At 47.0% G+C, this 25,232-nt stretch overlaps 1 protein-coding gene and 1 long non-coding RNA gene across 3 annotated transcripts in view; one reads left to right on the forward strand and one right to left on the reverse strand.

The window, feature by feature from the left end:
* Window positions 1–6,562, forward strand: part of COL2A1 (collagen type II alpha 1 chain) — a 30,500-nt gene extending 23,938 nt beyond the window's left edge. The window contains exons 41-54 of the mRNA XM_060167059.1: window positions 212–265; window positions 930–1,091; window positions 1,333–1,440; window positions 1,647–1,754; window positions 2,039–2,092; window positions 2,237–2,344; window positions 2,493–2,546; window positions 2,678–2,785; window positions 3,063–3,116; window positions 3,571–3,678; window positions 4,060–4,348; window positions 4,781–4,968; window positions 5,290–5,532; window positions 5,976–6,562. Coding sequence (XP_060023042.1) covers window positions 212–265; window positions 930–1,091; window positions 1,333–1,440; window positions 1,647–1,754; window positions 2,039–2,092; window positions 2,237–2,344; window positions 2,493–2,546; window positions 2,678–2,785; window positions 3,063–3,116; window positions 3,571–3,678; window positions 4,060–4,348; window positions 4,781–4,968; window positions 5,290–5,532; window positions 5,976–6,122 — 1,785 coding nt within the window. The 3' untranslated portion in view covers window positions 6,123–6,562. The remainder of the gene's footprint in view (window positions 1–211; window positions 266–929; window positions 1,092–1,332; window positions 1,441–1,646; window positions 1,755–2,038; window positions 2,093–2,236; window positions 2,345–2,492; window positions 2,547–2,677; window positions 2,786–3,062; window positions 3,117–3,570; window positions 3,679–4,059; window positions 4,349–4,780; window positions 4,969–5,289; window positions 5,533–5,975) is intronic.
* A 9,866-nt stretch (window positions 6,563–16,428) lies between these two features.
* Window positions 16,429–24,532, reverse strand: LOC132528868 (uncharacterized). Of its 2 annotated transcripts, none has more exons than XR_009543318.1 (3): window positions 24,469–24,532; window positions 18,493–18,864; window positions 16,429–17,025 (listed from the first exon to the last, which is right to left on the reverse strand). It is a non-coding gene; the product is annotated as an uncharacterized LOC132528868 (long non-coding RNA). The 2 variants fall into 2 exon arrangements; XR_009543317.1 differs by lacking the exon at window positions 24,469–24,532 and adding an exon at window positions 20,896–21,513 and having other exon boundaries at window positions 18,493–20,667.
* Window positions 24,533–25,232: the final 700 nt, after the last annotated feature.

Here is a 25,232-nt window from a genome sequence, read left to right on the forward strand (position 1 = left end):
TCCTCCCCCTGCAGGGGCTGGAGGCTGAGAAGCTGCAGCTGCCCGAGGCAGTGGCCAGACCTGGGGGCCCTTTCTCCCTCTCTAGCTCTCCCCTTGCTGCCGTGCGCCCCTGGCTCCTTTCCAAACCAGCCTCTGAGACCCCCGCCCCCAAATTTGATTCTTGGGCCTCCTGAGGGTCTGAGGTCCTCAGGGTCCTCCTCTCCTCACATAGGGAGCCACCGGATTCCCCGGAGCTGCAGGCCGCGTCGGACCCCCAGGTTCCAATGTAAGTGCTGCCCCCGGCTGTTTCCTCCCTAACTCCAGGCATGGGAGGCACAGGCAGGGGTCGAAGAGTCTGGCCCAGTCCCCCACACGTCTTTGTGCCCATCCCCACTCCTGGGAACAGTAGTTAACTGACCACAGGGACCTGCTCTCCTTGCAGACAGCTGGGAGCAGGGTGGGGGGCCCTCTTGCTGGCCGCGGGCTTCTGGCTCCGTGGGCAGGACAGGGCTGGTACAGTTGCTTTCGTCGTGGACGCACACTTCTTGAGCACACTGTGCTTTGTAAGGATGTCTGCATCTTGCTCCTGGGGAAAGTCCCCCAGCTCACCAACACTGCCAAGCGCAGAGGGAGCGGGCGCAGAGGCTTAGCGGCCAGGGGTGAGGCTGGAGCTGTTCCTTGAGGACCGGTGGTGGGACTGAGGCCACAGGGAAGGAGGCAGGAGGGAGTCCAAGTAGATCAGAAAAAGGAAAGTGTGCAGAGGCTGGAGAAGCCAGGCTGGCTTGAAGCCAGAGCTCACGGGGGAGAGAAGGTGGAAGAGGTAGCCCGGGGTGGGGGTCAAGCTGCCCTTACGGTGGAGGAAGCCCCCAGAGGGTCACCATGGCTCTGGCAGCCCGGAAGGATGGTGAAGGGTGAGATGAGTTCTCACGTCCCGCATTTGCTCCTTCTAGGGCAACCCTGGACCCCCCGGCCCCCCTGGTCCTTCTGGAAAAGATGGTCCCAAAGGTGCTCGAGGAGACAGCGGCCCCCCTGGCCGAGCTGGTGACCCTGGCCTCCAAGGTCCTTCCGGACCCCCTGGCGAGAAGGGAGAGCCTGGAGATGACGGTCCTTCTGTAAGTCCCACCCCAGGCTGGGGAGCCCAGGGCCAAGGTCCCTGGAGCAGAAGTGTGAAGGGCACGTGGGCTCACAGAGCCCAGAGTGGGGGGAGCACGACTGTGGGGCTGCCGGGGAGGGGCAGGCGCTGCGGAGAGAAGTGTCCCGACCCCTGCAGTGGGCAGCTGCCACCTCACGGAGGGGCGGGGGGCGGCTCCGTGTCACTTCTCAAGTTCTCACCTCCCTCCTCTCCTCCCTCAGGGTCCCGACGGTCCTCCAGGTCCCCAGGGTCTGGCTGGTCAGAGGGGCATCGTCGGTCTGCCGGGGCAGCGTGGTGAGCGAGGATTCCCCGGCCTGCCCGGCCCATCGGTGAGTGGGGACGCCCCTTCCTCCGGGCGAGCTGGGCCCAGCCTGGCTCAGGCGGAGGCTCTTCACCTGGTGCTCTCGGTGGCCTGGCCACCCCGAGGCTGCCACCGCTCCGCACCGTCTGAACTGACCCCCGGTCAGCGCCCTCCCCAGAAGGGCTGGGAGGGGCCTCGGAGCGCGCACTCATCCTCCTTGTCGCTGTCCCCCAGGGTGAGCCTGGCAAGCAGGGAGCTCCTGGAGCATCTGGAGACCGAGGTCCCCCTGGCCCCGTGGGTCCTCCTGGCCTGACTGGTCCTGCGGGTGAACCTGGACGCGAGGTGTGCAGTGGGATCTGCTGTGGGGTAGCCCGTTCTAGGGAGAGGGGAGCCCTGGAGAAGGGGTGACAGATGGGCCGAGCCCAAGCGCCCAGATGTGATGGGAGGGTGGTGATGGGAGAGAGAGGGCACGGAGACTAAGAGCTGGGCCACGGCGGGGAGGCAGGAGGAAGCTGGCTGAGGAAGCTTTGGCTGGAGGGAGGGCACAAACCCGGGCTCCTGAGGGAGGACGGGAAGCAGAGGCGGGGATGGTGGGCAGCTCTGACGGCGTGTTTCCCTTTGCGCAGGGAAGCCCTGGTGCTGACGGCCCCCCTGGCAGAGACGGTGCAGCTGGGGTCAAGGTGGGTATCGGGGTCTCACTCAAGGTGAGTACGGTGGGGCGGGGAGGACATTCCATTGGCCTGGCAGGGCTGGGGTCAGAATCACGTCTCTCCTTGCCTCTTCTGGAACGTTCCTCTCTGAACCGGAGACCTCTCTCCTGACAGGGTGATCGTGGTGAGACCGGTCCCTTGGGTGCCCCCGGAGCCCCAGGGCCCCCTGGCTCTCCTGGCCCCGCCGGCCCAGTCGGCAAGCAGGGAGACCGAGGAGAAGCTGTGAGTATCTTCGAGTCCGTAAAAGCCACAGTGGAGGAGGGTGGCTGCGTGGGTAGGGAGCGTTCCACCACCCGCCCTCCCCCACCCCAGGCCCTGGGCGCGTCCCTGTCCTGACTGTGCTCTGACGCTGCCCCCACTCTCCCCACAGGGTGCACAAGGCCCCATGGGACCCTCAGGACCAGCTGGAGCCCGGGGAATGCCAGTGAGTATCTGAGCGTCCTGTGCTGGGTCCCCGACAGGCAGGTTCAGGGGGCAGCAGGGACCTGGGGCCCCTTGGCTCGGGTGAGGCTGGCCTGAGCTGACCAAACCTGTGTCTTTGTGTCTTGTTCCCAGGGCCCTCAAGGCCCCCGAGGTGACAAAGGAGAAACGGGAGAGGCTGGCGAGAGGGGACTGAAAGGACACCGTGGCTTCACTGGTCTGCAGGGTCTGCCCGGCCCCCCTGTGAGTGCCGCAGGCTGTGCTCGGTTCCCCAAGGCGTCCCCCTTCACGGAGCCCACTGGAGTTTCCCATGCTGCTAAGGCGACTGGGGACCATCCTGAGAAACGTGCAGGGCCTCCTCAGGGCTGGAGGGAGAAGCACATGGAAGGGGCGCAGGGGCAGGACGTGTATGCGCTCCCCCAACTCCCAGTATATATACGTATTCAAGAAGGCCTCCTGACGTGGAAGATGGGGCCCTGTCCGTGCTGACCTCTGACCTTTGCCTCTTCCTGCTGCACAGGGTCCCGCTGGAGACCAAGGGACTTCTGGTCCTGCCGGCCCTTCTGGCCCCAGAGTGAGTGAGACGGAGTGAACCCTTCCTCCGGGGTGGGACCAGGGTGCTGGTCAGGTGTCTGGTGAGGAGGGAGATGTGGCTGCTTCTGGGGAAGCCTCGGGCTCAGGCGCCTCACTCAGCAGCAGAGGTGGGACTGGCTTGGTGACACTGTGGCCAGAGAAGTACCTGAGGTCATAGGACGACCACGAGAGCAGCTCTCGGCTGTCAGACAGACTCCCTGGGAATAGGATTTTACAAAGGGGATTGTAGGGAGTGAGAGAGCCGTGAAGCCGTCCTGCCGGTTCTTGGCCACACGGAGAGCAGCGTGGGTTCCATGACTGAGAAATGGGAAGACTTGGGAAGAGAGCAGCTAGGAGTGCCGCCAGGACAGCCGCCTCACCAGCCCCGGCTTCCCCCGGACCTTCCCTTTGTCCATGGCTCTCTTCTCACTGTCTTTCTCCCTCCCGGCCTGCAGGGTCCTCCTGGCCCCGTCGGTCCCTCTGGCAAAGATGGCGCTAATGGAATCCCCGGCCCCATTGGACCTCCTGGACCCCGTGGACGTTCAGGCGAAACTGGCCCTGCTGTGAGTGTCCTTCCTGCCGTCTGGGGTGTTCCCGGCACCGGGAGGCTTGAGCTCTCGGATGCGAAGGGCTTCTTTTGGGGCGTCAGCCTGCAGCTGATGTGACAGCATCCTTTATCCTGGGAGCTCCCTGGAAGTTCAGAGTCCATGAGACATAGAAGAGAGGGGCCAATGAAAAAACAGGGAGCATTCTATGGTTTTCTTGGTCTTGGCCTGCTGCGCGCGCACGCACACACACGCACGCACGCACGCACGCACGCACGCACACACCCAACCTCATGGGACTGGGAAGAAGACATCCTAGTACATTCTAGCAGGCGGGGATGGACACAGGAGGGGCGTCTCCCTGTAATTCCTGGCTGATTTCTCTGTTTCCTGCTGCAGGGTCCTCCTGGAAATCCTGGACCCCCTGGCCCTCCAGGTCCCCCTGGCCCCGGCATTGACATGTCCGCCTTTGCTGGCCTAGGCCAGAGAGAGAAGGGCCCCGACCCCCTGCAGTACATGCGGGCCGATGAGGCAGCCGGCAACCTGAGACAGCATGACGCCGAGGTGGATGCCACACTCAAGTCCCTCAACAACCAGATCGAGAGCATCCGCAGCCCCGAGGGCTCCCGCAAGAACCCCGCCCGCACCTGCCGGGACCTGAAACTCTGCCACCCCGAGTGGAAGAGCGGTGAGCCCGGAGGGCAGGATCCCCGCCCCCGCTGGGCACGGCCCCCTTCAGAAGGAGGGGCAGAGTCAGGCCTGGAAGGTTCTGGCACTGGTGGTGGCTCCCCCATTTCACAGCAGAGAAACTGCAGCCCTGGTCCCGTCCGGCCATGGCCACATGGTGGAAGTGACTTCAGGGTAGAGTTCCATCCACCGGGCAGGCCCTGCTCCTGTGCCTTTGCCTGCCCCCCTGTTTAGCCCTGGACCTTCCCATCCAGGTCTCCTCGCCCGGATCCCTCCCTCTCCCCTCCCTTTGGCCGCATGTGGCCCTCACACCCTGCTCCTCTGCCCCGGTGTCCCCGTAGGCCTTTCTGTCACCCCAGGCAGGCCTGGCCCTCTCGGGAGCGTGTGTCTGTGCCTGTCTGAGCCCCGATGGGGTGTTGCCTCTCCGCTGCAGGAGATTACTGGATCGACCCGAACCAGGGCTGCACCCTGGACGCCATGAAGGTTTTCTGCAACATGGACACTGGCGAGACCTGCGTCTACCCCAGCCCAGCCAGCGTTCCCAAGAAGAACTGGTGGAACAGCAAGAGCAAGGACAAGAAACACATCTGGTTTGGAGAAACCATCAACGGTGGCTTCCACGTGAGTCCCCGCGTGCTCTAGGCCAGGGACGGCGCATCAGAATCCCCCTCTGCTTTCTCCCCGGCAGTCTTCAGCGCCTTGCTCACATCTCACTGGATGGGGGCGGGGGGAGAGTTCAGGGGAAGAAGGAAAGAGGAGGAGGGGGATGTTTTCCCACTTCGAGGTGGAGGAAGAGTCCTCGCAGGCTTGCTCCACTCCCCGGAAGCAAACATGTCTTCCCAGTGACCCCTCCCCAGCCCCCTTCAGCTCCTGCGAACTCCGCCTAGAGGGCCCTGTCCCGCCCGCCCGGGGCCTCACGCCACTGCTCTCTACCCCTCCCAGTTCAGCTATGGAGATGACAACCTGGCTGCCAACACCGCCAACGTCCAGATGACCTTCCTGCGCCTGCTGTCCACCGAGGGCTCCCAGAACATCACCTACCACTGCAAGAACAGCATTGCCTACCTGGACGAAGCCGCTGGCAACCTCAAGAAGGCCCTGCTCATCCAGGGCTCCAACGACGTGGAGATCCGGGCCGAGGGCAACAGCAGGTTCACGTATACGGTTCTGAAGGATGGCTGCACGGTGAGTCAGGCCGGCTGGGCCGCCGGAGAGATGAGCCGCCCGGGGCCCCGGGCGACGGCAGGCAGAGGGCTGGTCCACAGCAGGCATCGTGGCCCTAAAGGGGCACGAGCGCCGACGGGCTACGCGGGGACGACACGCAGAGCGACAGGTGAGGGAGAGGGGCGTGTCGTTCTGTCCCCTCCCCTCCCTTGGCTCAGCGTGTCCGGTGACTTGGAGGAACACTCATGCGACGTGTGTGGGCCTCTGCCCTCGCAGGCTGGGTCACTGTGGACTGTGGGGAGGAGAAGGGCAGGGGGAGGAGGCCCTGCTGCTGAGGACTGGAGTCGAGGCGGAGGCCAGTCCAAGAGAGATCCAGGCCCCCCGCGTGTGTTCGGTTTTGGGGTCCAGGGCAGCTGGCACCGGATCGTAAGGCATCCGCCGACTCTCCTCTCTTTCTCCCCTAGAAACACACCGGTAAGTGGGGCAAGACTATGATTGAGTACCGGTCGCAGAAGACCTCACGTCTCCCCATCATTGACATTGCACCCATGGACATAGGAGGGCCCGAGCAGGAATTCGGTGTGGACATAGGGCCTGTCTGCTTCTTGTAAAAACCCGAACCCAGAAACAACACAATCCATTGCAAACCCAAAGGACCCAAGTACTTTCCAATCCCAGTCACTCTAGGACTCTGCACTGAATGGCCGACCTGACCTGACGTCCATTCGTCCCACCCTCTCACAGTTTGGACTTTTCTCCCTTCTCTAAGAGACCTGAACTGGGCAGACTGCAAAATAAAATCTCGGTGTTCTATTTATTTATTGTCTTCCTGTAAGACCTTTGGGTCAAGGCAGAGGCAGGAAACTAACTGGTGTGAGTCAAACGCCCCCTGAGTGACTGCCCCCCAGCCCAGGCAAGAGAACCCCCCCTTCGGGTGCCGGGCGCAGGAACTGTGTGTGTCCCACACAATGGTGCTATTCTGTGTCAAACACCTCTGTATTTTTTAAAATGTCAATTGATATTAAAAACAAAAAAATTATTGGAAAGTACATATTGGCTTGTGCTTTGTGCTTTATTTGTCATTAGTCCTGGAGTCTGTGGGCAGGACAGAATCCTCTTTCGTAAACTTTGGCACCAAGTGGAACCCAGGGGTGAACTAGGAACAGAGACCGAGGTTTGGGAAGGGAGGCACACGAGAGGGGGTGGGAGCATAAGCCCAGACACACCTCCAGGCGGATTAGTGCAAGAGAAAAGATGCTCGCTGAACTCCGACGGGGAGGTGGGGCCTGCGTCGTGCCACTCGGGAGAGACCAGAGACGCCCCGAGGAGGGGGGGGGTGCACGGTGCCGGGGGGGAGGGCAGGGGAGGGAATCCACAGAGGCCCAGTGCACCAGTCAATCTATTTATCTGTATCTTTCCCTCAGACTGCAGTTCAAGCAGAAGTGTTAGTGCTGAACGCTCGCCCCACCCCTTATTCCTTTTTCCCGGCCCCCGTTCCTCACTTGCTGGGCTGGCACCTAAAGCTTCCATGGGTGTCTTCTCAACACACGGAGGGACGGCCGGTCCCTTCTTGCCTTCCAAAGACTCGTGTTATGTGGGGCAAAAATGAGGAGGTGCTCACCTTTTCCACTAGAGGGGGCTAGTTCCTGACAAACTAAAAGAGTGAATCGCAAACATAAGAACACACAATTAGAAGAGCTATCTCATAATTTTAAATAAACAACCCTTCCATATACCAAGAGAGCTAGTGGGGGCAAGGGGGAGAGGTCTGCGGACGCTTATGGAAGCCTCTCAGACCACATACGGAGCTGAATAGTGGAGTCTCGTTCCAACCTGTCAGCCACACTCAGCGCCTATCCTGCTCCCTAGCTCGCTTCACTGCCCACAGTGGTGTCAGAGCGACTTATTCCAAAGCAGCTCAACAGATCGTGAGCATCAGCTCAGTCCCTGGAGAGAGGAGTCCCATCTGCATCAGCATATAAAGCTGATCCCTCGTAGCCCACCCATTTCCCGGGTACCCAGTCAAACCTAGAAATAATAGCAACTGCTGCACTGGTAACTGATGAATGAACCAGAAGGGAAGAGAAGCAGCGGGACAGAAAGGCCTGCATCTGTGGTCAGATCAAAACGCACCACCCTGGGTGACAGTACTGCACTACAGTAGCCCCTTTGTCCCGACCTGGGCCAGAGGCTCACCACTAATTCCCATGATCCCTGATGCCCCAGGAAAGGCAGAAGGTCTCTCTCGAGGCACAATAACCTCTCAGATAACATTCTGACCCCGGCGGGACTGAGTGGACAGACCTGGCTTACTAGCTGTAGGCCTCAGTCAGGCTACTGTTCCTTTCTTGAGCTTCCTCGTCTCTACGAAAGTGTCCTGCCTCCAAGGGCTTTTGCTTTTTGCACTGAGTGGAACCCAGGAGTCTGACTCCAGTGAAGACTTGCTCAGGACCCTGGATCCTGGGTAAATCACAGACCAACTTCTGAAATAGTTTCCCCTTCTAAACAAGAGAAGAAACACAGAATGCACAGAATGAATCTCGAGGTGATGAAGAAGCTTACTTATAAAGGCAAAGCATAAGGATTATTTTGCCCAGAGAAATACTTAGGACCCCTTAGATTCATGTAGAACTTTTACAAACAGGCTGATTCTTTTTTTTTTTTTTTTAATGTGGACCATTTTTAAAATCTTTATTGAATTTGTTACAAAATTGCTTCTGTTTCGTTTTGGTTTTTTGGCCCTGAGGCATGTGGGATCTTAGCTCCCTGACCAGGGATCGAACCCGTACCCCTTGCATTGGAAGGCGAAGTCTCAACCACTGGACCACCAGGGAAGTCCCCAGGCTGATTCTTTTAATAGTTTCACATCTGGGGCTAGAATCCCTAGAAGGACAGGTGACCCAGCAGTCTCAGGGATCCTGCTTTGGGGTAACTAGTGTTGCAGAACAGACGGTGGAAGTACATTGTGGCGTATAGGGGACCCAGTGAGTATCAGAGGCTTATCATGGCATATGAAACATCTACCTATGACTCTGGACAAAAACGCATAGAAAATGCAATCCTTAGCATACAGCAGGTGCTCAATAAATACTTTTTTGGAACGAGTAAATGAATAAATGGAGAGTTCAACCAGGGGACATGGTGTAAGTACTTTGAGAGTTAAGAAAGAGGTCACGGCAGAGGCCAACCCAGAAGCTACAGAGAAAGATCTCTGGTGAAGCTTCATCTCTAAGAAACACATTCCTGCACTCCAGTCAAGATGGTGGAGTAGAAGGATGTGGAACTCACCTCCTCCCACAAATACAGCAAAAAATACAAATGGAAAAATGCTCACAGAATACCTACCCATCACTGGCAGGAGACCTCAAACACCTGAAAGGACAAGAAGGATCTCCACGTAACCGGGCAGGATGAAAGAAAAAAAAAAAAGAGCAAGTGGGATGGGACCTGCTCCCCTGGGAAGGAACTGAAGGAGTGGCGAGGTTCCTGCACCCTGGGAAGCCGCCTCACTGGTGGGGAGATCAGCCAGGACAGAAAGGGAGCTCCAGAGGCTCAGAGGAGAGCACACCTGGTTTGTGGCGGGCAGAACAGAGAGAGACGTACACAGGTGGTCTATGTGCAGCTGCTGGTATGGGTGGGGGCTGGGTGCTGGAACGCGGGGTTTAGAGAACAGACCTGGGGAGAGGACTGCTGTTGGCTGCACGGAGACAGCCGGAAGGGGCTGGAGTGCGGTACAGCCGCAACTGGGGGTGTTTGCAGAAGCTCGAGCCCGCCATAGAAGTGAAGCACCATTAAGGGGTGTACAAAGGGAGGGGTGGAGCCGCCGTAGCAGCCTCTACAGGCTCTGGGAGCACGCACCCAAGCCACCACCTCAGTGGGCCGCCGCCTGGGCTGGGCTCCCACGCCCCAGCCACCAGCGGGTTGCCCACGTGCAGAGGAGGGGCTGAAATCACAGCTGAGCCCAGGGGCCACGCAACTTAGGAAGCAGGGCTGAAATCTCTCCCTGCGCGGCTGCCTCGCTCAACATCTAGTGCAGGCTCTGATCACCACAACGCCAGTCACACCTCCTATCAAGGGGATAACGGCCAGCATACACTAAGGACAGATGTGACAGGCATCCATTCTAAAAACAGCCCTCGCACCAAAAATATTAAACCCAAGCAGGCTACACAGGGATGCTCCCCCATATAAATAGCCCTCCAAGACCACAGTAGATAATTGTTTCTCCTAAACTCATAAAGCAACAGAAATATAAGTAAAATGAAGAAGCAGAGGAACCGCTCCCAGTTAAAAAATCAGAGGAGAATTCCCCTGAAAGAACAAGTGAAACAGATCTCATCAGTCTAACAGACACAGAGTTCAAAAAGGAGATAATGAAAATACTGACGGAATTAAGAAGGGCTATTGACAGAAATGCAGATTACTGTAAAAAGGAACTAGAAACTATAAAAAAGGAACCAAGAAAAATTAGAGAACTCATTCGCCAAGAGGAAAGCTGAGCTGAAGGCAATGAATAGCAGAATGAATAATGCAGAGGAGAAAATAAGTGACCTGGAAGACAGAATAATGGAAAGCACCCAATCAGAGCGGCAGACAGAAAGCCAAATTTTAAAAAATGAAAGCAATATAAGAGACTTATGGGATAATATAAAGCATGCCAATCTATGCATAATAGGGATCCCAGAAGGAGAAGAAAGAGAAAAGGGAATTGAAAACGTATTTGAAGAAACTATGGCTGAAAACTTCCCAAACCTAGGGAAGGAAACAGATATCCAGTTATGGGAAGCACAGAGGATCCCAAACAAGATGAACCCAAACAGACCTACACCAAGACATACTATAATTAAAACGGCAAAAGTTAAAGAGAGGATTCTAAAGGCAGCAAGAGAAAAACAAAGAGTTAACTACAAGGTAACCCCCATAAGCCTATCAGCTGATTTCTCTACTGAAACGTTGCAGGCCAGAAAGGAGTGGCAAGATATATTCAAAGTCCTGAAAGGGAAAAGTCTGCAACCTAGGATACTCTACCCAGCAAGATTATCATTTAGAATAGAAGAAGAGAGAAAGAACTTCTCACACAGGCAAAAACTAAAAGAATAAAGCAATACTAAATCTATCCTAAAGGAAATATTGAAAGGCCTTCTCTAAATAGAAAAGAAGAATCTACAGGGAAGAGAAAATCACAATTGGAAAGTAAATCACTTAAATAAGCCAGTACACAGATTTAAAGAAAGACAAAACAAAAAATTTCTGTGAAAGTGATGGTAACGACAATGAACAGCAAAAGGATGAACGTGAAGATGTAAAAGAGGACATCAAAATCGTAAAATGAAAAAAAAATCGTAAAATGTGGGGGAGGACAGTAAGAAAATGTAGATTTTTTTTCCTAGAGTGTGTTTAAGCCTGTATGACTACCAGTCTAAAGCAAGTAGATATAGGAAGGGGTTAATATACTTCAAAAATAGGGTATCCAAAAATCAAAAACATACAATAGATTCACAAAAACCAAAAAGAAGAGAACACAAGCATACTACAAAAAAAATCATCAAACCACAAAAGGAAAAACAAGAAAAGAAAGGGACAAAGAAGAAATATAAAATCAACGGGAAAACAAGGTTTAAAATGGCAATAAATAACATATCTATCAGTAATTACCTTAAATGTCAATGGACTAAATGCTCCAATCAAAAGACACAGAGTGGCAGACTGGATAAAAAGGACAAGAGCCTACAATACGCTGCCTACAAGAGACCCACTTTAGGGCAAAGGACACACATAGATTGAAAGTGAGGGTATGGGGCTTCCCTGATGGCACAGTGGTTAAGAATCCACCTGCCAATGCAGGGGACACAGGTTCGAGCTCTGGTCCGGGAAGATCCCATATGCCGTGGAGCAACTAAGCCCATGCACCACAACTACTGAGCCTGTGCTCTAGAACCCACGAGCCACAGCTACTAAGCCTGTGTGCCACAACTACTGAAGCCTGTGTGCCTAGAGCCCGTGTTCCACAATAAGAGAAGCCACTGCAATGAGAAGCCCGTGCACCGCAAAGAAGAGTAGGCCCTGCTCGCCACAACCAGAGAAAAGCCTGCGTGCAGCAACGAAGACCCAACACAGCCAAAAATAAAATAAATAAAAATTTTTAAAAACCCACTTTATTTAAAAAAAAAAGAAAGTGAGAGGATGGAAAAAGACATTTCATGCAAACGGAAATGACAAGAAAGCGGGGGTGGCAATACTCACATCAGACAAAATAGACTTTAAAACAAAGGCTATAAAGAAAGATAAAGAAGGATACTATATAATGATAAAAGGATCAACACAAGAAAAGGATATTACACTTGTCCATATATATGCACCCAATATAGGAGCACCCAAATACATAAAACAAATACTAACAGACATAAAGGGAGAAATTGATGGAATACAATAATAGTAGGAGATTTTAACACCCCACTCACATCAATGGACAGATCTTCGAGACAGAAGATCAATAAGGCAACAGAGATCCTAAATGATACAATAGAACTGTTATACTTAATTGATGTTTTCAAGATATTACAGCCAAAAAAGCAGAATACACCTTCTTTCTTCTTTTCAAGTGCACATGGAACACTCTCTAGGATTGGCCACGTACTAGGGCACAAGTCTCAACAAGCCTCAACAAATTTAAGAGGATAGAAATTATTTCAAGCATATTTTCTGACAATGATGGCATGAAACTAGAAATCAACCAAAGAAAAAGAAACGAGAAAAAAAAAAAACAATACATGGACTAAACAACATGCTACTAAAAAACCAATAGGTCAATGATGAAATCAAAGAAGAAATTTAAAAGTACCTTGAGGGGGCTTCCCTGGTGGCGCAGTGGTTGAAAGTCCACCTGCCGATGCAGGTGACACGGGTTCGTGCCCTGGCCCGGGAAGATCCCACATGCCGCGGAGTGGCTGCGCCCGTGAGCCATGGCCGCTGAGCCTGCGTGTCCGGTGCCTGTTGCTCCGCAACGGGAGAGGCCATAACAGTGAGAGGCCCGTGTACCGCAAAAAAAAAAAAAAAAACAAACCTTGAGGTAAATGACAATGAAAGCACAACCATATGAAATCTATGGAATGCAGCAAAAGCAGTTCTTAGAGAGAAGTTCATAGTGATACAGGTCTTCTTTAAGAAACAAGAAAAATCTCAAATAAACAACCGAACCCACCACCTAAAAGAATTAGAAAAAGAAGAACAAAAAACCCTAAAATTAGCAGGAGGAAGGAGATAATAAAGATCAGAGAGGAAATAAATAAAATAGAGATTTTAAAAAAACAATTAAAAAAATCAATAAAACCAAGAGCCAGTTCTTTGAAAGGGTAAACAAAATTGACAAACCTCTGGCCAGGCTCACCAAGAAGAAAAGAGAGAAGACCCAAATAAAAAAATAAGAAATGAAAGAGGAGAAATCACAGCTGATACCAGAGAAATACCACAAACCACGAGAATACTATGCACAATTATATGCCAACAAATTTGATAACCTGGAAGAAATGGACAAGTTTCTACAAAAATACAGCCCACCAAAACTGGAGCAAGAAGAAATAGAGGGACTTCCCTGGTGGCTCAGTGGTTAAGAATCTGCCTGCCAAAGCAGGGGACACGGGTTCAATCCCTGGTCTGGGAAGACCCCCACATACCGTGGAGCAACTAAGCCTGTGAGCCACAACCACTGAGCCCATGTGCCACAGCTACTGAAGCCCACATGCCTAGAGCCTGTGCTTTGCAACAAGAGAATCCACCACAATGAGAAGCCCGTGCACCACAATGAAGAGTAGCCCCTGCTCACTGAAACTAGAGAAAGCTTGTGCGCAGCAACGAAGACCCAACGCAGTCAAAAATAAATACATTAATAAATTTAAAAAAAGAAGAAATAGATAACTTGAACAGAATGATCACTAGAAGTGAAATAGAATGTGTAATTTTTTTTTTTTTCAGTACGCGGGCCTCTCACTGTTGTGGCCTCTCCCGTTGCAGAGCACCAGCTCCGGACGTGCAGGCTCAGTGGCCATGGCTCACGGGCCCAGCCGCTCCGTGGCATGTGGGATCTTCCCGGACCGGGACACGAACCCGTGTCCCCTGCATCGGCAGGCGGACTCTCAACCACTGCGCCACCAGGGAAGCCCCCTAGAATGTGTAATTTAAAAAACTCCCTACAAACTAAAGTCCAGGACCATATGGCTTCACAGGTGAACTCTACCAAATATACAAAGAAGAGTTTATACTGATCCTTCTCAAACTCTTCCAAAAGATTGAAGAAAAAGGAACACTCCCAAAGACATTCTATGAAGCCACCATCACCCTGATACCAAAGACAGACAAAGACACTACCAAAAACGAAAATTACAGGCCAATATCTTTGATGAATATAGATGCAAAAATTCTCAGCAAAATATTAGCAAACCAAATCCAACAACACATAAAAAAGGTCATACACCATGACCCAAGTTAGATTCATCCCAGGGTCACAAGGATCATCACAGGGTCAAAACACACAAATGAATATGATACACCACATCAACAAAAGAAAAGACAAAAACCATATGATGATCTCAAAAGATGCAGAAAAAGCATCCAATAAACTTCAACATCCATTCATGATAAAAACCCTTACGAAAGTGGGTATGGATGGAACATATCTCAACATAATGAAAGTTATTTATGACAAACCCACAGCCAATATAATACTCAATGGTGAAAAGCTGAAAGCCTTCCTGATAAAATCTGGCACAAGACAAGAATGCCCACTCTCACCACTTTCATTCAACATAGTATTGGAAGTCGTAGCCACAGCAATCAGACAAGAAATAAAAGGTACTCAGATTGGCAGGGAAGAGGTAAAACTGCCATTATATGCAGATGGCATGATACTATATAGAGAAAACCCTAAAGACTCCACACCAAAACTACTAGAACTGATAAATGAATTCAGCAAGGTAGCAGCCTACAAGATTAAGACACAGAAATTGGTTGCATTTCTTTACACTAACAGTGAAATATCAGAAAGGGAATGTAAACAATCTCTCTTAAAATCACATCAAAAAAGTTAAAATACTTAGGAATAAACCTCACCAAGGAGGTGAAAGACTTATATGCTGAAAACTATAAAACATTAATAAAGGAAACTGAAGATGATTCAAAGAAATGGAAAGATATCCCATGCTCTTGGACTGGAAAAACTAATATTGTTAAAATGGCCACACTACCCAAAGCAATCTACAGATTTAATGTGATCCCTTATCAAATGACCCATGACATTTTTCACAAAACAAGAACAAATAATCCTAAATTTTATAGGGAACCATAAAAGGTCCAGAATCGCCAAAGCAATCCTGAGGAAAAAGAACAAAGCAGGAGGCTTAACCCTCCCGGATTTAAGACAATACTGCAAGGCTGCAGTAATCAAAACTGTGGTATTAGCACAAAAACAGACATATGGATCAATGGAACAGAATAGAGAGCCCAGAGATAAACCACATACCTATGGTCAGTAAATCTTCAACAAAGAATATACAAGGCAAGAATATACAATGGTGAAAAGATAGTCTCTTCAGCAAGTGGTGTTGGGAAAGTTGGACAGCCATATGCAAATCAATGAAGTTAGAACACACCCTCACACCACACACAAAAATAAACTCAAAATGACTTAAAGACTTAAACGTAAGACATGACACCATAAAACTTCCAGAAGAGAACATAGGCAAAACATTCTCTGACATAAACTGTACCAATGTTTTTAGATCAGTCTCCCAAGGCACTAGAAATAAAAGCAAAAATAAACAAATGGGACCTAATTAAACCTATAAGCTTTTGCACAGCAAAGGAAACCAGAAACAAAATGAAAAGACGGCCTATGGACTGTGAGAAAATATTTGCAAATGATGTACCTGACAAGGGCTTAATTTCCAAAATATACAAACAGCTCATACAATTAAATAACAACAAAAAAACAAACAACCCAATCGAAAATTAGGCAGAAGACCTAAATATACATTTCTCCAAAAAGGACATACAGATGGCCAGTAGACACATGAAAATATGCTCATCATCACCACTAATTATTAGAGAAATGCAAATCAGAACTACAATGAAGTACCACCTCACACTGGTCAGAATGGCCATCTTTAAAAAGTCTACAAATAATAAACCCGGAGAGGGTGTGGAGAATAAGGAACCCTCTTACACTGTTGGTGGGAATGTAAATTGGTGCAGCCACTATGGAGAACAGTATGGAGGTTTCTCAAAAAACTAGAAATAGAGTTGCCATATGATCCAGCAATCCCACTCCTGGGCATACACCCAGACAAAACTATAATTCCAAAAGATACATGCACCCCTATGTTCAAAGCAGCACTATTTACAATAGCCAAGGTGTGGAAACAACCTAAATGTCCATCAACAGATGAATGGATAAAGATGTGATATATGTGTGTGTGTGTGTGTGTATCTCACATGGAATATATGGGAATATTACTCAGCCATAAAAAAGAAAAAATAATGCTATTTGCAGCAACATGGATGGACCTAGAGTTTAAGTAAGTCAGACAAAGAAAAATACCATATGATATCATTTATATGTGGAGTCTAAAATATGATGCAAATGAACGTATCTACAAAACAGAAAAAAAGACTCACAGAAATAGAGAACGGACTTCTGGTTGCCAAGGGGGAGGGGAGGTGGGGGAGGGAAGGATCAGGAGTTTGGGGTTAGCAGATGCAAACTGTTATATACAGGGTGGATAAACAACAAGGTCCTACTGTATAGCACAGGGAACTATATTCAACATCCTGTAATAAACCATAATGGAAAAGAATATGAAAAAGAATATATATTGGGTGGGCTAAAAAGTGCCTTTGGTGTTTTAAGTAAAAATAAAAGACACATTTTTCATTTCCACCAAGAACTTTATTGAACAACGTATTCACCCTTTTGTTCCACTATCTTCTGCCATTTTTCAGGCAACTTCGTAATTCCATCTTTCCAAAACTTTTTATCTTTTTAAGCAAAGAACTGTTCCAGGTGCCTTTTACAGTCTTCCAGGGAATTGAAATTTTTTCCATTAAGAGAATTTTATAAAGACTGAAATAAATGGAAATCTGAAGGTGCAATGTCTAGTAAATATGGCGGATGAATCAGAACTTCCCAGCGAAGCTGTAACAGTTTTTGCCTGGTCATCAAAGAAACATGCAGTCTTGAATTATCCTGATGGAAGATTATGCATTTTCTGTTGACTAATTCTGGATGCTTTTAGTCGAATGCCATTTTCAGTTGGTCCGGTTGGGAGCAGTACTTGTTGGAATTAATTGTTTGGTTTTCTGGAAGGAGCTCATAATAGAGGACTCCCTTCCAATCCCACCATATACACAACATCACCTTCTTTGGATGAAGACAGGCCTTTGGTGTGGTTGGTGGTGGTTCATTTCGCTTGCCCCATGATCTCTTCTGTTCCACATTGCTGTACAGTATCCACTCTTCATCGCCTGCCACAATTTGTTTTAAAAATGGAACATTTTCATTAGGTTTCAATAGAGAATCACATGCAGAAGTATGGTCAACAAGGTTTTTTTTCTTTTGCTTAACTTATGTGGAACCCAAACATCAAAGCGATTGGCATAACCAAGCTGGTGCAAATGATTTTCAACGCTTGATTTGGATATTTTGAGTATGTCAGCTATCTCCCGTATGGTATAAAGTTGATTGTTCTCAATTATTGTTTCAATTTGATCCGTATCAACTTCAACTGATCTACCCAACCGTGGAGCATCATCCAGCGAGAAGAAACTTCACAAACCACTTCAGACGTGTTCAATCAGTCACAGCACCTTCTCCATACACTGCACAAATCTTTTTTTGGGGTTTTAGTTTCGTTCTTACCTTTCTTGAAATAACAAAGCATAATATGCCTAAAATGTTGGGGTTTCCCCCCCATCTTCAGTGTTAAGATGGCTACACAAAAATTCACCAATTTTGATGTCTTTTTTTAAATGCATGCTGACATGACAGCTGTCACATACAATCTAACAAAATTGTTTCAGATGAAGTTAAAGACAACTAAGTGCCACTAGAGCCATCTTACAGAAAAAAACCAAATGAACCTTTTGGCCCACGCAATATATGTATAACTGAATCACTCTGCTGCACAGCAGGAATTAATACAAATTGTAAATCAACTATACTTTAATAAAATTTAAAAAAGAAACACACTCCTTCCAAACCTCAATCCAGTACAGATACAATGGTGATAGCAATGACACCAGAGCCAACCACTTCCCCTTTCTATTTTGGTGTTGCCGAGAGCAAATTCTATGTATTTGTCCAAGAATTACCAGAGAGCATGATACAACTACGCAGAGCATCCCGCAGTGCAGTATGGGATGCTGAGAATATAAACAGGTATGAGAGTTCGTAGCATTATTAGATAAGACTTACTGCTGTATGTTTACAAAAGTTAACTGCTCTCATTTGAATACCATAGCTGCATTTAAAGATAACATTGACTCCCTCTTGTGAGAACACCAGAATCACAACTAACTGCTGAACAATCATCAACAGGAAGACACTGGAACTCACCAAAAAAGATACCCCATATCCAAAGACAAAGGAGAAGTCTCAGTGAAATGGCAGGAGGGATGCAATCATGATAAAACCAAATCCCATAACTGCTGGGTGGGCGACTCACAAACTGGAGAACAATTATACCACAGAAGTCCACCCAATGGAGTGAAGGTTCTGAGCCCAATGTCAGCCTTCCCAACCTGGGGGTCTGGCAACAGGAGGAGGAACCCCCAGAGACTCAGACCTTGAAGGCCAGCAGGATTTGACTGCAGGACTTCGACAGGACTGGGGGAAAGAGACTCCACTCCAGGAGGGCACACACAAAGTAGTGTGCACACCAGGACCCAGGGGGGAAGGAGCAGTGACCCCAGAGGAGACTGAACCAGACCTACCTGCTAGTGTTGGAGGGTCTCCTGCCGAGGCGGGGGATGGCTGTAGCTCACCACGGAGACAAGGACACTGGCAGAAGTTCTGGGAAGTACTCACTGGTGTGAGCCCTCCTGGAGTCCACCATTAGCTCCACCGAAGAGCCTGTAGGCTCCAGTGCTGGGTCACCTCAGGCCAAACAACCAACAGGGAGAGAACTCAGCCCCACACATCAGCAGACAAGTGGATTAAAGTTTTACTGAGCTCTGCCCACCAGAGCGACACCCAGCTCTACCCACCACCAGTCGCTCCCATCAGAAACCTTGCACAAATCTCTTAGATAGCATCATCCACCAGACGGCAGACAGCAGAAGCAAGAAGAACTACAAACCTTCAGCCTGCAGAACAAAAACCACAATCACAGAAAGATAGCAAAATGAAAAGGCAGAGGACTATATCCCAGATGAAGGAACAAGATAAAACCCCAGAAAAACGACTAAATGAAGTGGAGATAGGTAACCTTCCAGAAAAAGAATTCAGAATAATGATAGTGAAGATGATCCAGGACCTCGGAAAAAGAATGGAGGCAAAGATCAAGAAGATGCAAGAAATGTTTAACAAAGACCTAGAAGAATTAAAGAACAAACAAACAGAGATGAACAATACAATAACTGAAATGAAAAATACACTAGAAGAAATCAATAGCAGAATCATTGAGGCAGAAGAACGGATAAGGGACCTGGAAGACAGAATGGTGGAAATCACTGTCACGGAACAGAATAAAGAAAAAAGAATGAAAAGAAATGAAGACAGCCTAAGAGATCTCAGGGACAACATTAAACACACTAACATTCACATTATAGGGGTCCCAGAAGGAGAGAGAGAAAGAAAGGACCTGAGAAAATATTTGAAGAGATTATAGTTGAAAATTTCCCTAACATGGGAAAGGAAATAGCCACCCAAGTCCAGGAAGCACAGAGTCCCATACAGGATAAACCCAAGGAGAAACTTGCCGAGACACATAGTAATCAAATGGACAAAAATTAAAGACAAAGAAAAATTATTAAAAGCAACAAGGGAAAAACGACAAATAACATATAAGGGAACTCCCATAAGGTTAAAAGCTGATTTCTCAGCAGAAACTCTGCAAGGCAGAAGGGAGTGGCACAATATATTTAAAGTGATGAAAGGGAAGAACCTACAACCAAGAATACTCTACCCAGCAAGGATCACATTCAGATTCGATGGAGAAATCAAAAGCTTTACAGACAAGCAAAAGCTAAGAGACAACACCACCAAACCAGCTCTACCACAAATGCTAAAGGAAATTCTCTAAGTGGGAAACACAAGAGAAGCAAAGCACCTACAAAAACAAACCCAAAACAACTAAGAAAATGGTAATAGGAACATACATATCAATAAGTACTTTAAATGTGAATGGATTAAACACTCTAACCAAAAGACAGACTCACTGAATGGATACAAAAACAAGACCCGCATATATGCTGTCTACAAGAGACCCACTTCAGACCTAGGGACACATTCAGACTGAAAGTGAGGGGATGGAAAGAAATATTCCATGCAAATGGAAATCAAAAGAAAGCTGGAATAACTATACTCATATCAGATAAAGTAGACTTTAAAATAAAGAATGTTACAAGAGACAAGGAAGGACACTACATAATGATCAAGGGATCAATCCAAGAAGATATAACAATTATAAATATATATGCACCCAACATAGAAGCACCTCAATATGTAAGGCAAATGCTAACAGCTATAAAAGAGGAAATCAACAGTAACACGATAATAGTGGGGGACTTTAACACCTCACTTATACCAATGGACAGATCATCTGGACAGAAAATTAATAAGGAAACATAAGCTTTAAACAACACAATAGACCAGATAGATTTAATTGATATTTATAAGACATTCCATCCAAAAAAGCAGATTACACTTTCTTCTCAAGTGCGCACGGAACGCTCTCCAGGACAGATCACATCTTGGGTCACAAATCAAGTCTTGGTAAATTTAAGAAAATTGAAATCATATCAAGCGTCTTTTCCGACCACAATGCTTTAAGATTAGAAATCAATTACAATCAATTTGTAAAAAACACAAACACACAAAGGCTACACAATACGTTACTAAATAACCAAGAGATCACTGAAGAAATCAAAGAGGAAATCAAAAGATACCTAGAGGGCTTCCCTGGTGGCGCAGTGGTTGAGAGTCCGCCTGCTGATGCAGGGGACATGGGTTCGTGCCCCGGTCCGGGAAGATCCCACATGCTGTGGAGCGGCTGGGCCCGTGAGCCATGGCTGCTGAGCCTGCACGTCCAGAGCCTGTGCTCCACAACTGGAGAGGCCACAACAGTGAGAGGCCCGCGTACCGCAAAAAAAAAAAAAAAAAAAAAAAAAAAATACCTAGAGACAAATGACAATGAAAACACAATGATCCAAAACCTATGGGATGCAGCAAAAGCAGTTCTAAGACGGAAATTTATAGCAACACAATCCTACCTCAAGAAACAAGAAAAATCTCAAATAAACAATCTAACCTTACACCTAAAGGAATTAGAGGAAGAACAAAAAACATAACCCAAAGTTAGCAGAAAGAAAGAAATCATAAAGATCAGAGGAGAAATAAATGAAACAGAAACATAGAAAACATTAGCAAAGATCAATAAAACTAAAAGCTGGTTCTTTGAGTAGACTGGGATCGACATATCTACACTAATATGTATAAAATAGATAACTAATAAGAACCTGATGTATAGGACTTCCCTGATGGCGCAGTGGTTAAGAATCCGCCTGCCAATGCAGGGGACACGGGTTCGAGCCCTGGTCTGGGAAGATCCCACACGCCACGGAGCAACTAAGCCCGTGCACCACAACTACTGAGCCTGTGTGCCACAACTACTGAAGCCCACGTGCCTAGAGCCCATGTTCCGCAACAAGAGAAGCCACCGCAGTGAGACGCCCGCACACCGCAATGAAGAGCAGCCCCCAGTCACTGCAACTAGAGAAAGCCCATGTGCAACAACGAAGACCCAACGCAGACAAAAATAAATAAATTTATTTAAAAAGAACCTGCTGTATAAAAAATAAAATAAAATTCAAAAAAATAAGTAAATAAAATTAAATTTAAAAATTGAGAAACCATTAGCCAGACTCATCAAGAAAAAGAGGGAGAGGACTCAAATCAGTAAAATTAGAAATGAAAAAGGGGAAGTTACAACGGACACTGCAGAAACACAAAGAATCATAAGGGAACTACTACAAGCAACTCTATGCCAATAAAATGGACAACCTAGAAGAAATGGACAAATCCTTCGAAAGGTATAACCTTCCAAGACTGAACCAGGAAGTAACAGAAAATATGAACATACCAATCACAAGTAATGAAATTGAAAGTGTGATAAAAAATCTCCCAACAAACAAAAGTCCAGGACCAGATGGCTTCATAGGTGAATTCTATCAAACATTTAGAGAAGAGCTAATACCCATCCTTCTCAAACTCTTCCAAAAAATTGCAGAGGAAGGAACACTCCCAAACTCCTTCTATGGCGGCACCATCACCCCGACCAAAACCAGACAAAGATACTACAAAAAAAAAAAGAAAATTACAGACCACTATCACTGATGAATATGGATGCAAAAATCCTCAACAAAATACTAGCAAACAGAATCCAACAACACTTTAACAGTATCATACACCACGATCAAGTGGGATTTATCCCAGGGATGCAACGATTCTTCAATATACACAAATCAATGTGATACACCACATTAACAAATTGAAGAATAAAAACCATATGATCATCTCAATAGATGCAGAAAATGCTTTTGACTAAATTCAACACCATTTATGATAAGAACTCTCCAGAAAGTGGGCATAGAGGGAACCTACCTCAACATAATAAAGGCCATATATGACAAACCACAGCAAACATCATTCTCAATGGTGAAAAACTGAAAGCATTTCTTCTAAGATCAGGAACAAGACAAGGATGTCCACTCTTGCAACTATTATTCAACGTAGTTTTCAAAGTCCTAGCCCTAGCCACAGCAATCAGAGAAGAAAAAGAAATAAAAGGAATACAAATTGGAAAAGAATTAAAACTGCCACTGTTTGCAGATGACATGATAGTATACATAGAGAATCCTAAAGATGCCACCAGAAAACTACTAGAGCTAATCAATGAATTGGTTGAAGTTGCAGGATACAAAATGCACAGAAATCTCTTGCGTTCCTATATACTAATGATGAAAAATCTGAGAGAGAAATTAAGGAAACACTCCCATTTACCACTGCAACAAAAAGAATAAAATACCTAGGAATAAACCTACCTAGGGAGACAAAAGACCTGTATACAGAAAACTATAAGACACTGATGAAAGAAATGAAAGATGATACAAATAGATGGAGAGATATACCACGTTCTTGGATTGGAAGAATCAATATTGTGAAAATGACTATACTACCCAAAGCAATCTACAGATTCAATGCAATCCCTATCAAATTACCAATGGCATTTTTCTTTTACAGAACTAGAACAAAAAAATCTTAAAATATGTCTGGAGACACAAAAGACCCCGAATAGCCAAAGCAATCTTGAGGAAAAAAAACGGAGCTGGAGGAACCAGACTCCCTGACTTCAGACTATACTACAAAGCTATAGTAATCAAGACAGTATGGTATGGGCACAAAAACTGAAATATAGATCAATGGAACAGAATAGAAAGCCCAGAGATAAACCCACACACCTATGGTCAACTAATGTATGACAAAGGAGGCAAGGATATACAATGGAGAAAAGACAGCCTCTTCAATAAGTGGTACTGGAAAAACTGGACAGCTACATGTAAAAGAATGAAATTAGAACACCCCCTAACAGCATACACAAAAATAAACTCAAAATGGATTAAAGACCTAAATGTAAGACCAGACACTATAAAACTCTTAGAGGAAAACATAGGAAGAACACTCTTTGACATAAATCACAGCAAGATCTTTTTTGACACACCTCCTAGAGTAATGGAAATAAAAACAAAAATAAACAAATGGGACCTAATGAAACTTAAAAGCTTTTGCACAGCAAAGGAAACTATAAACAAAAAGACAACCCTCAGAATGGGAGAAAATATTTTCAAACAAATCAACAAAGGATTAATCTCCAAAATATATAAACAGCTCATGCAGCTCAATATCAAAAAAACAACCCAATCAAAAAATGGGCAGAAGACCTAAATAGACGTTTCTCCAAAGAAAAGGCACATGAAAAGCTGCTCAACATCACGAATTATTAGAGAAACGCACATCAAAACTACAACGAGGTGTCACCTCACACCGGTTAGAATGGGCATCATCAGAAAATCTACAAACAATAAATGCTGGAGAGGATGTGGAGAAAAGGGAACCCTCTTGCACTGTTGGTGGGAAGGTAAATTGATACAGCCACTATGGAGAACAGTATGGAGGTTCCTTAGAAAACTAAAAATATAACTACCATACAACTCAGCAATCCCACTACTGGGCATATACCCAGAGAAAACCATAATTCAAAAGGACACATGCCACATGCACCCTAAGTTCACTGCAGCACTATTTAGAATAGTCAAGTCATGGAAGCAACCTAAATTACCATCGTCAGATGAATGGATAAAGATGTGGTACATATATACAATGGAATATTACTCAGCCATAAAAAGGAACGAAATTGGGTCATTTGAAGAGATGTGGATGGACCTAGAGACTGTCATAGAGACTGAAGTAAGTCAGAAAGAGAAAAACAAATACCATATACTAACGCATATATGTGGAATCTAGAAAAATGGTACAGATGAACCAGTTTGCAAGGCAGAAACAGAAACACAGATGTAGAGAACAAATGTATGGATACCGGGGGGAAGAGCAGGGGGGTGGGGTGGGGGGATGAACTGGGAGATTGGGATTGACATATATACACTAATATGTATAAAATAGATAATAAGAACCTGCTGTATAGCACAGGGAACTCCACTTCGCTGTACAGCAGAAACTAATACAACACTGTAAAACGATACCCCAATTTAAAAAAAAAATGAGTAAACAACTTGAAAGTTTTAAAATAAAAAAGATAACATTGAGAAGCAAGAAATGCTACTGAGGCACATGGTCACAAAAAATTATTCAAAACTGAAGTACCAATAGAAGTAACCTCGTCAAAATCACATGAAAAATACGCTAGAGGATGTTTGGAAAATCGGAAAATAAAAAAATGTAGCAATGTGTACATCTTCATGTGTTCAGGGCATGTCCTCAAAAATGGTGCACCTCTGCTTCCACACAAGTCGTGTTCCATCATTTACACACAGAAGAGTCATCACCATCGTGTACTACAGGCCGTTAAGGGATCCAGGTTAACAGGGAAACTCGGCTTTCAACCCTCAGCTCTTGGGTTACTCAAGCATGGTCAGCATCGACCAAACACCATGAAATTTAGCCTTAGCCTGAAGATTCAGAGTGCAAAGATCGATATTGAAAATCAAGCTATGTGAATGAGGACAAAAAAGAAAATAGACCCTGTGCCACCACCTGTTGCTGTTAGGGTTTCCCGAGGCACGAGTGCTGGAGAAGGAGCTGGAGCCCACCTCAGCGGAGCTCTGAAACTGACTACTCAAGCTTCCCCCTAGATGCCCTGCCATCGTGGGGCTGGAGCCTGCGCTTTGGGTGGTGGAGAGGGTGGAGACAGTTCAAGAAACTTTCAACTTCAAACCAG

The sequence above is a fragment of the Lagenorhynchus albirostris genome, chromosome 11, assembly GCF_949774975.1.
Source record: "Lagenorhynchus albirostris chromosome 11, mLagAlb1.1, whole genome shotgun sequence".
Taxonomy (NCBI): domain Eukaryota; kingdom Metazoa; phylum Chordata; class Mammalia; order Artiodactyla; family Delphinidae; genus Lagenorhynchus; species Lagenorhynchus albirostris.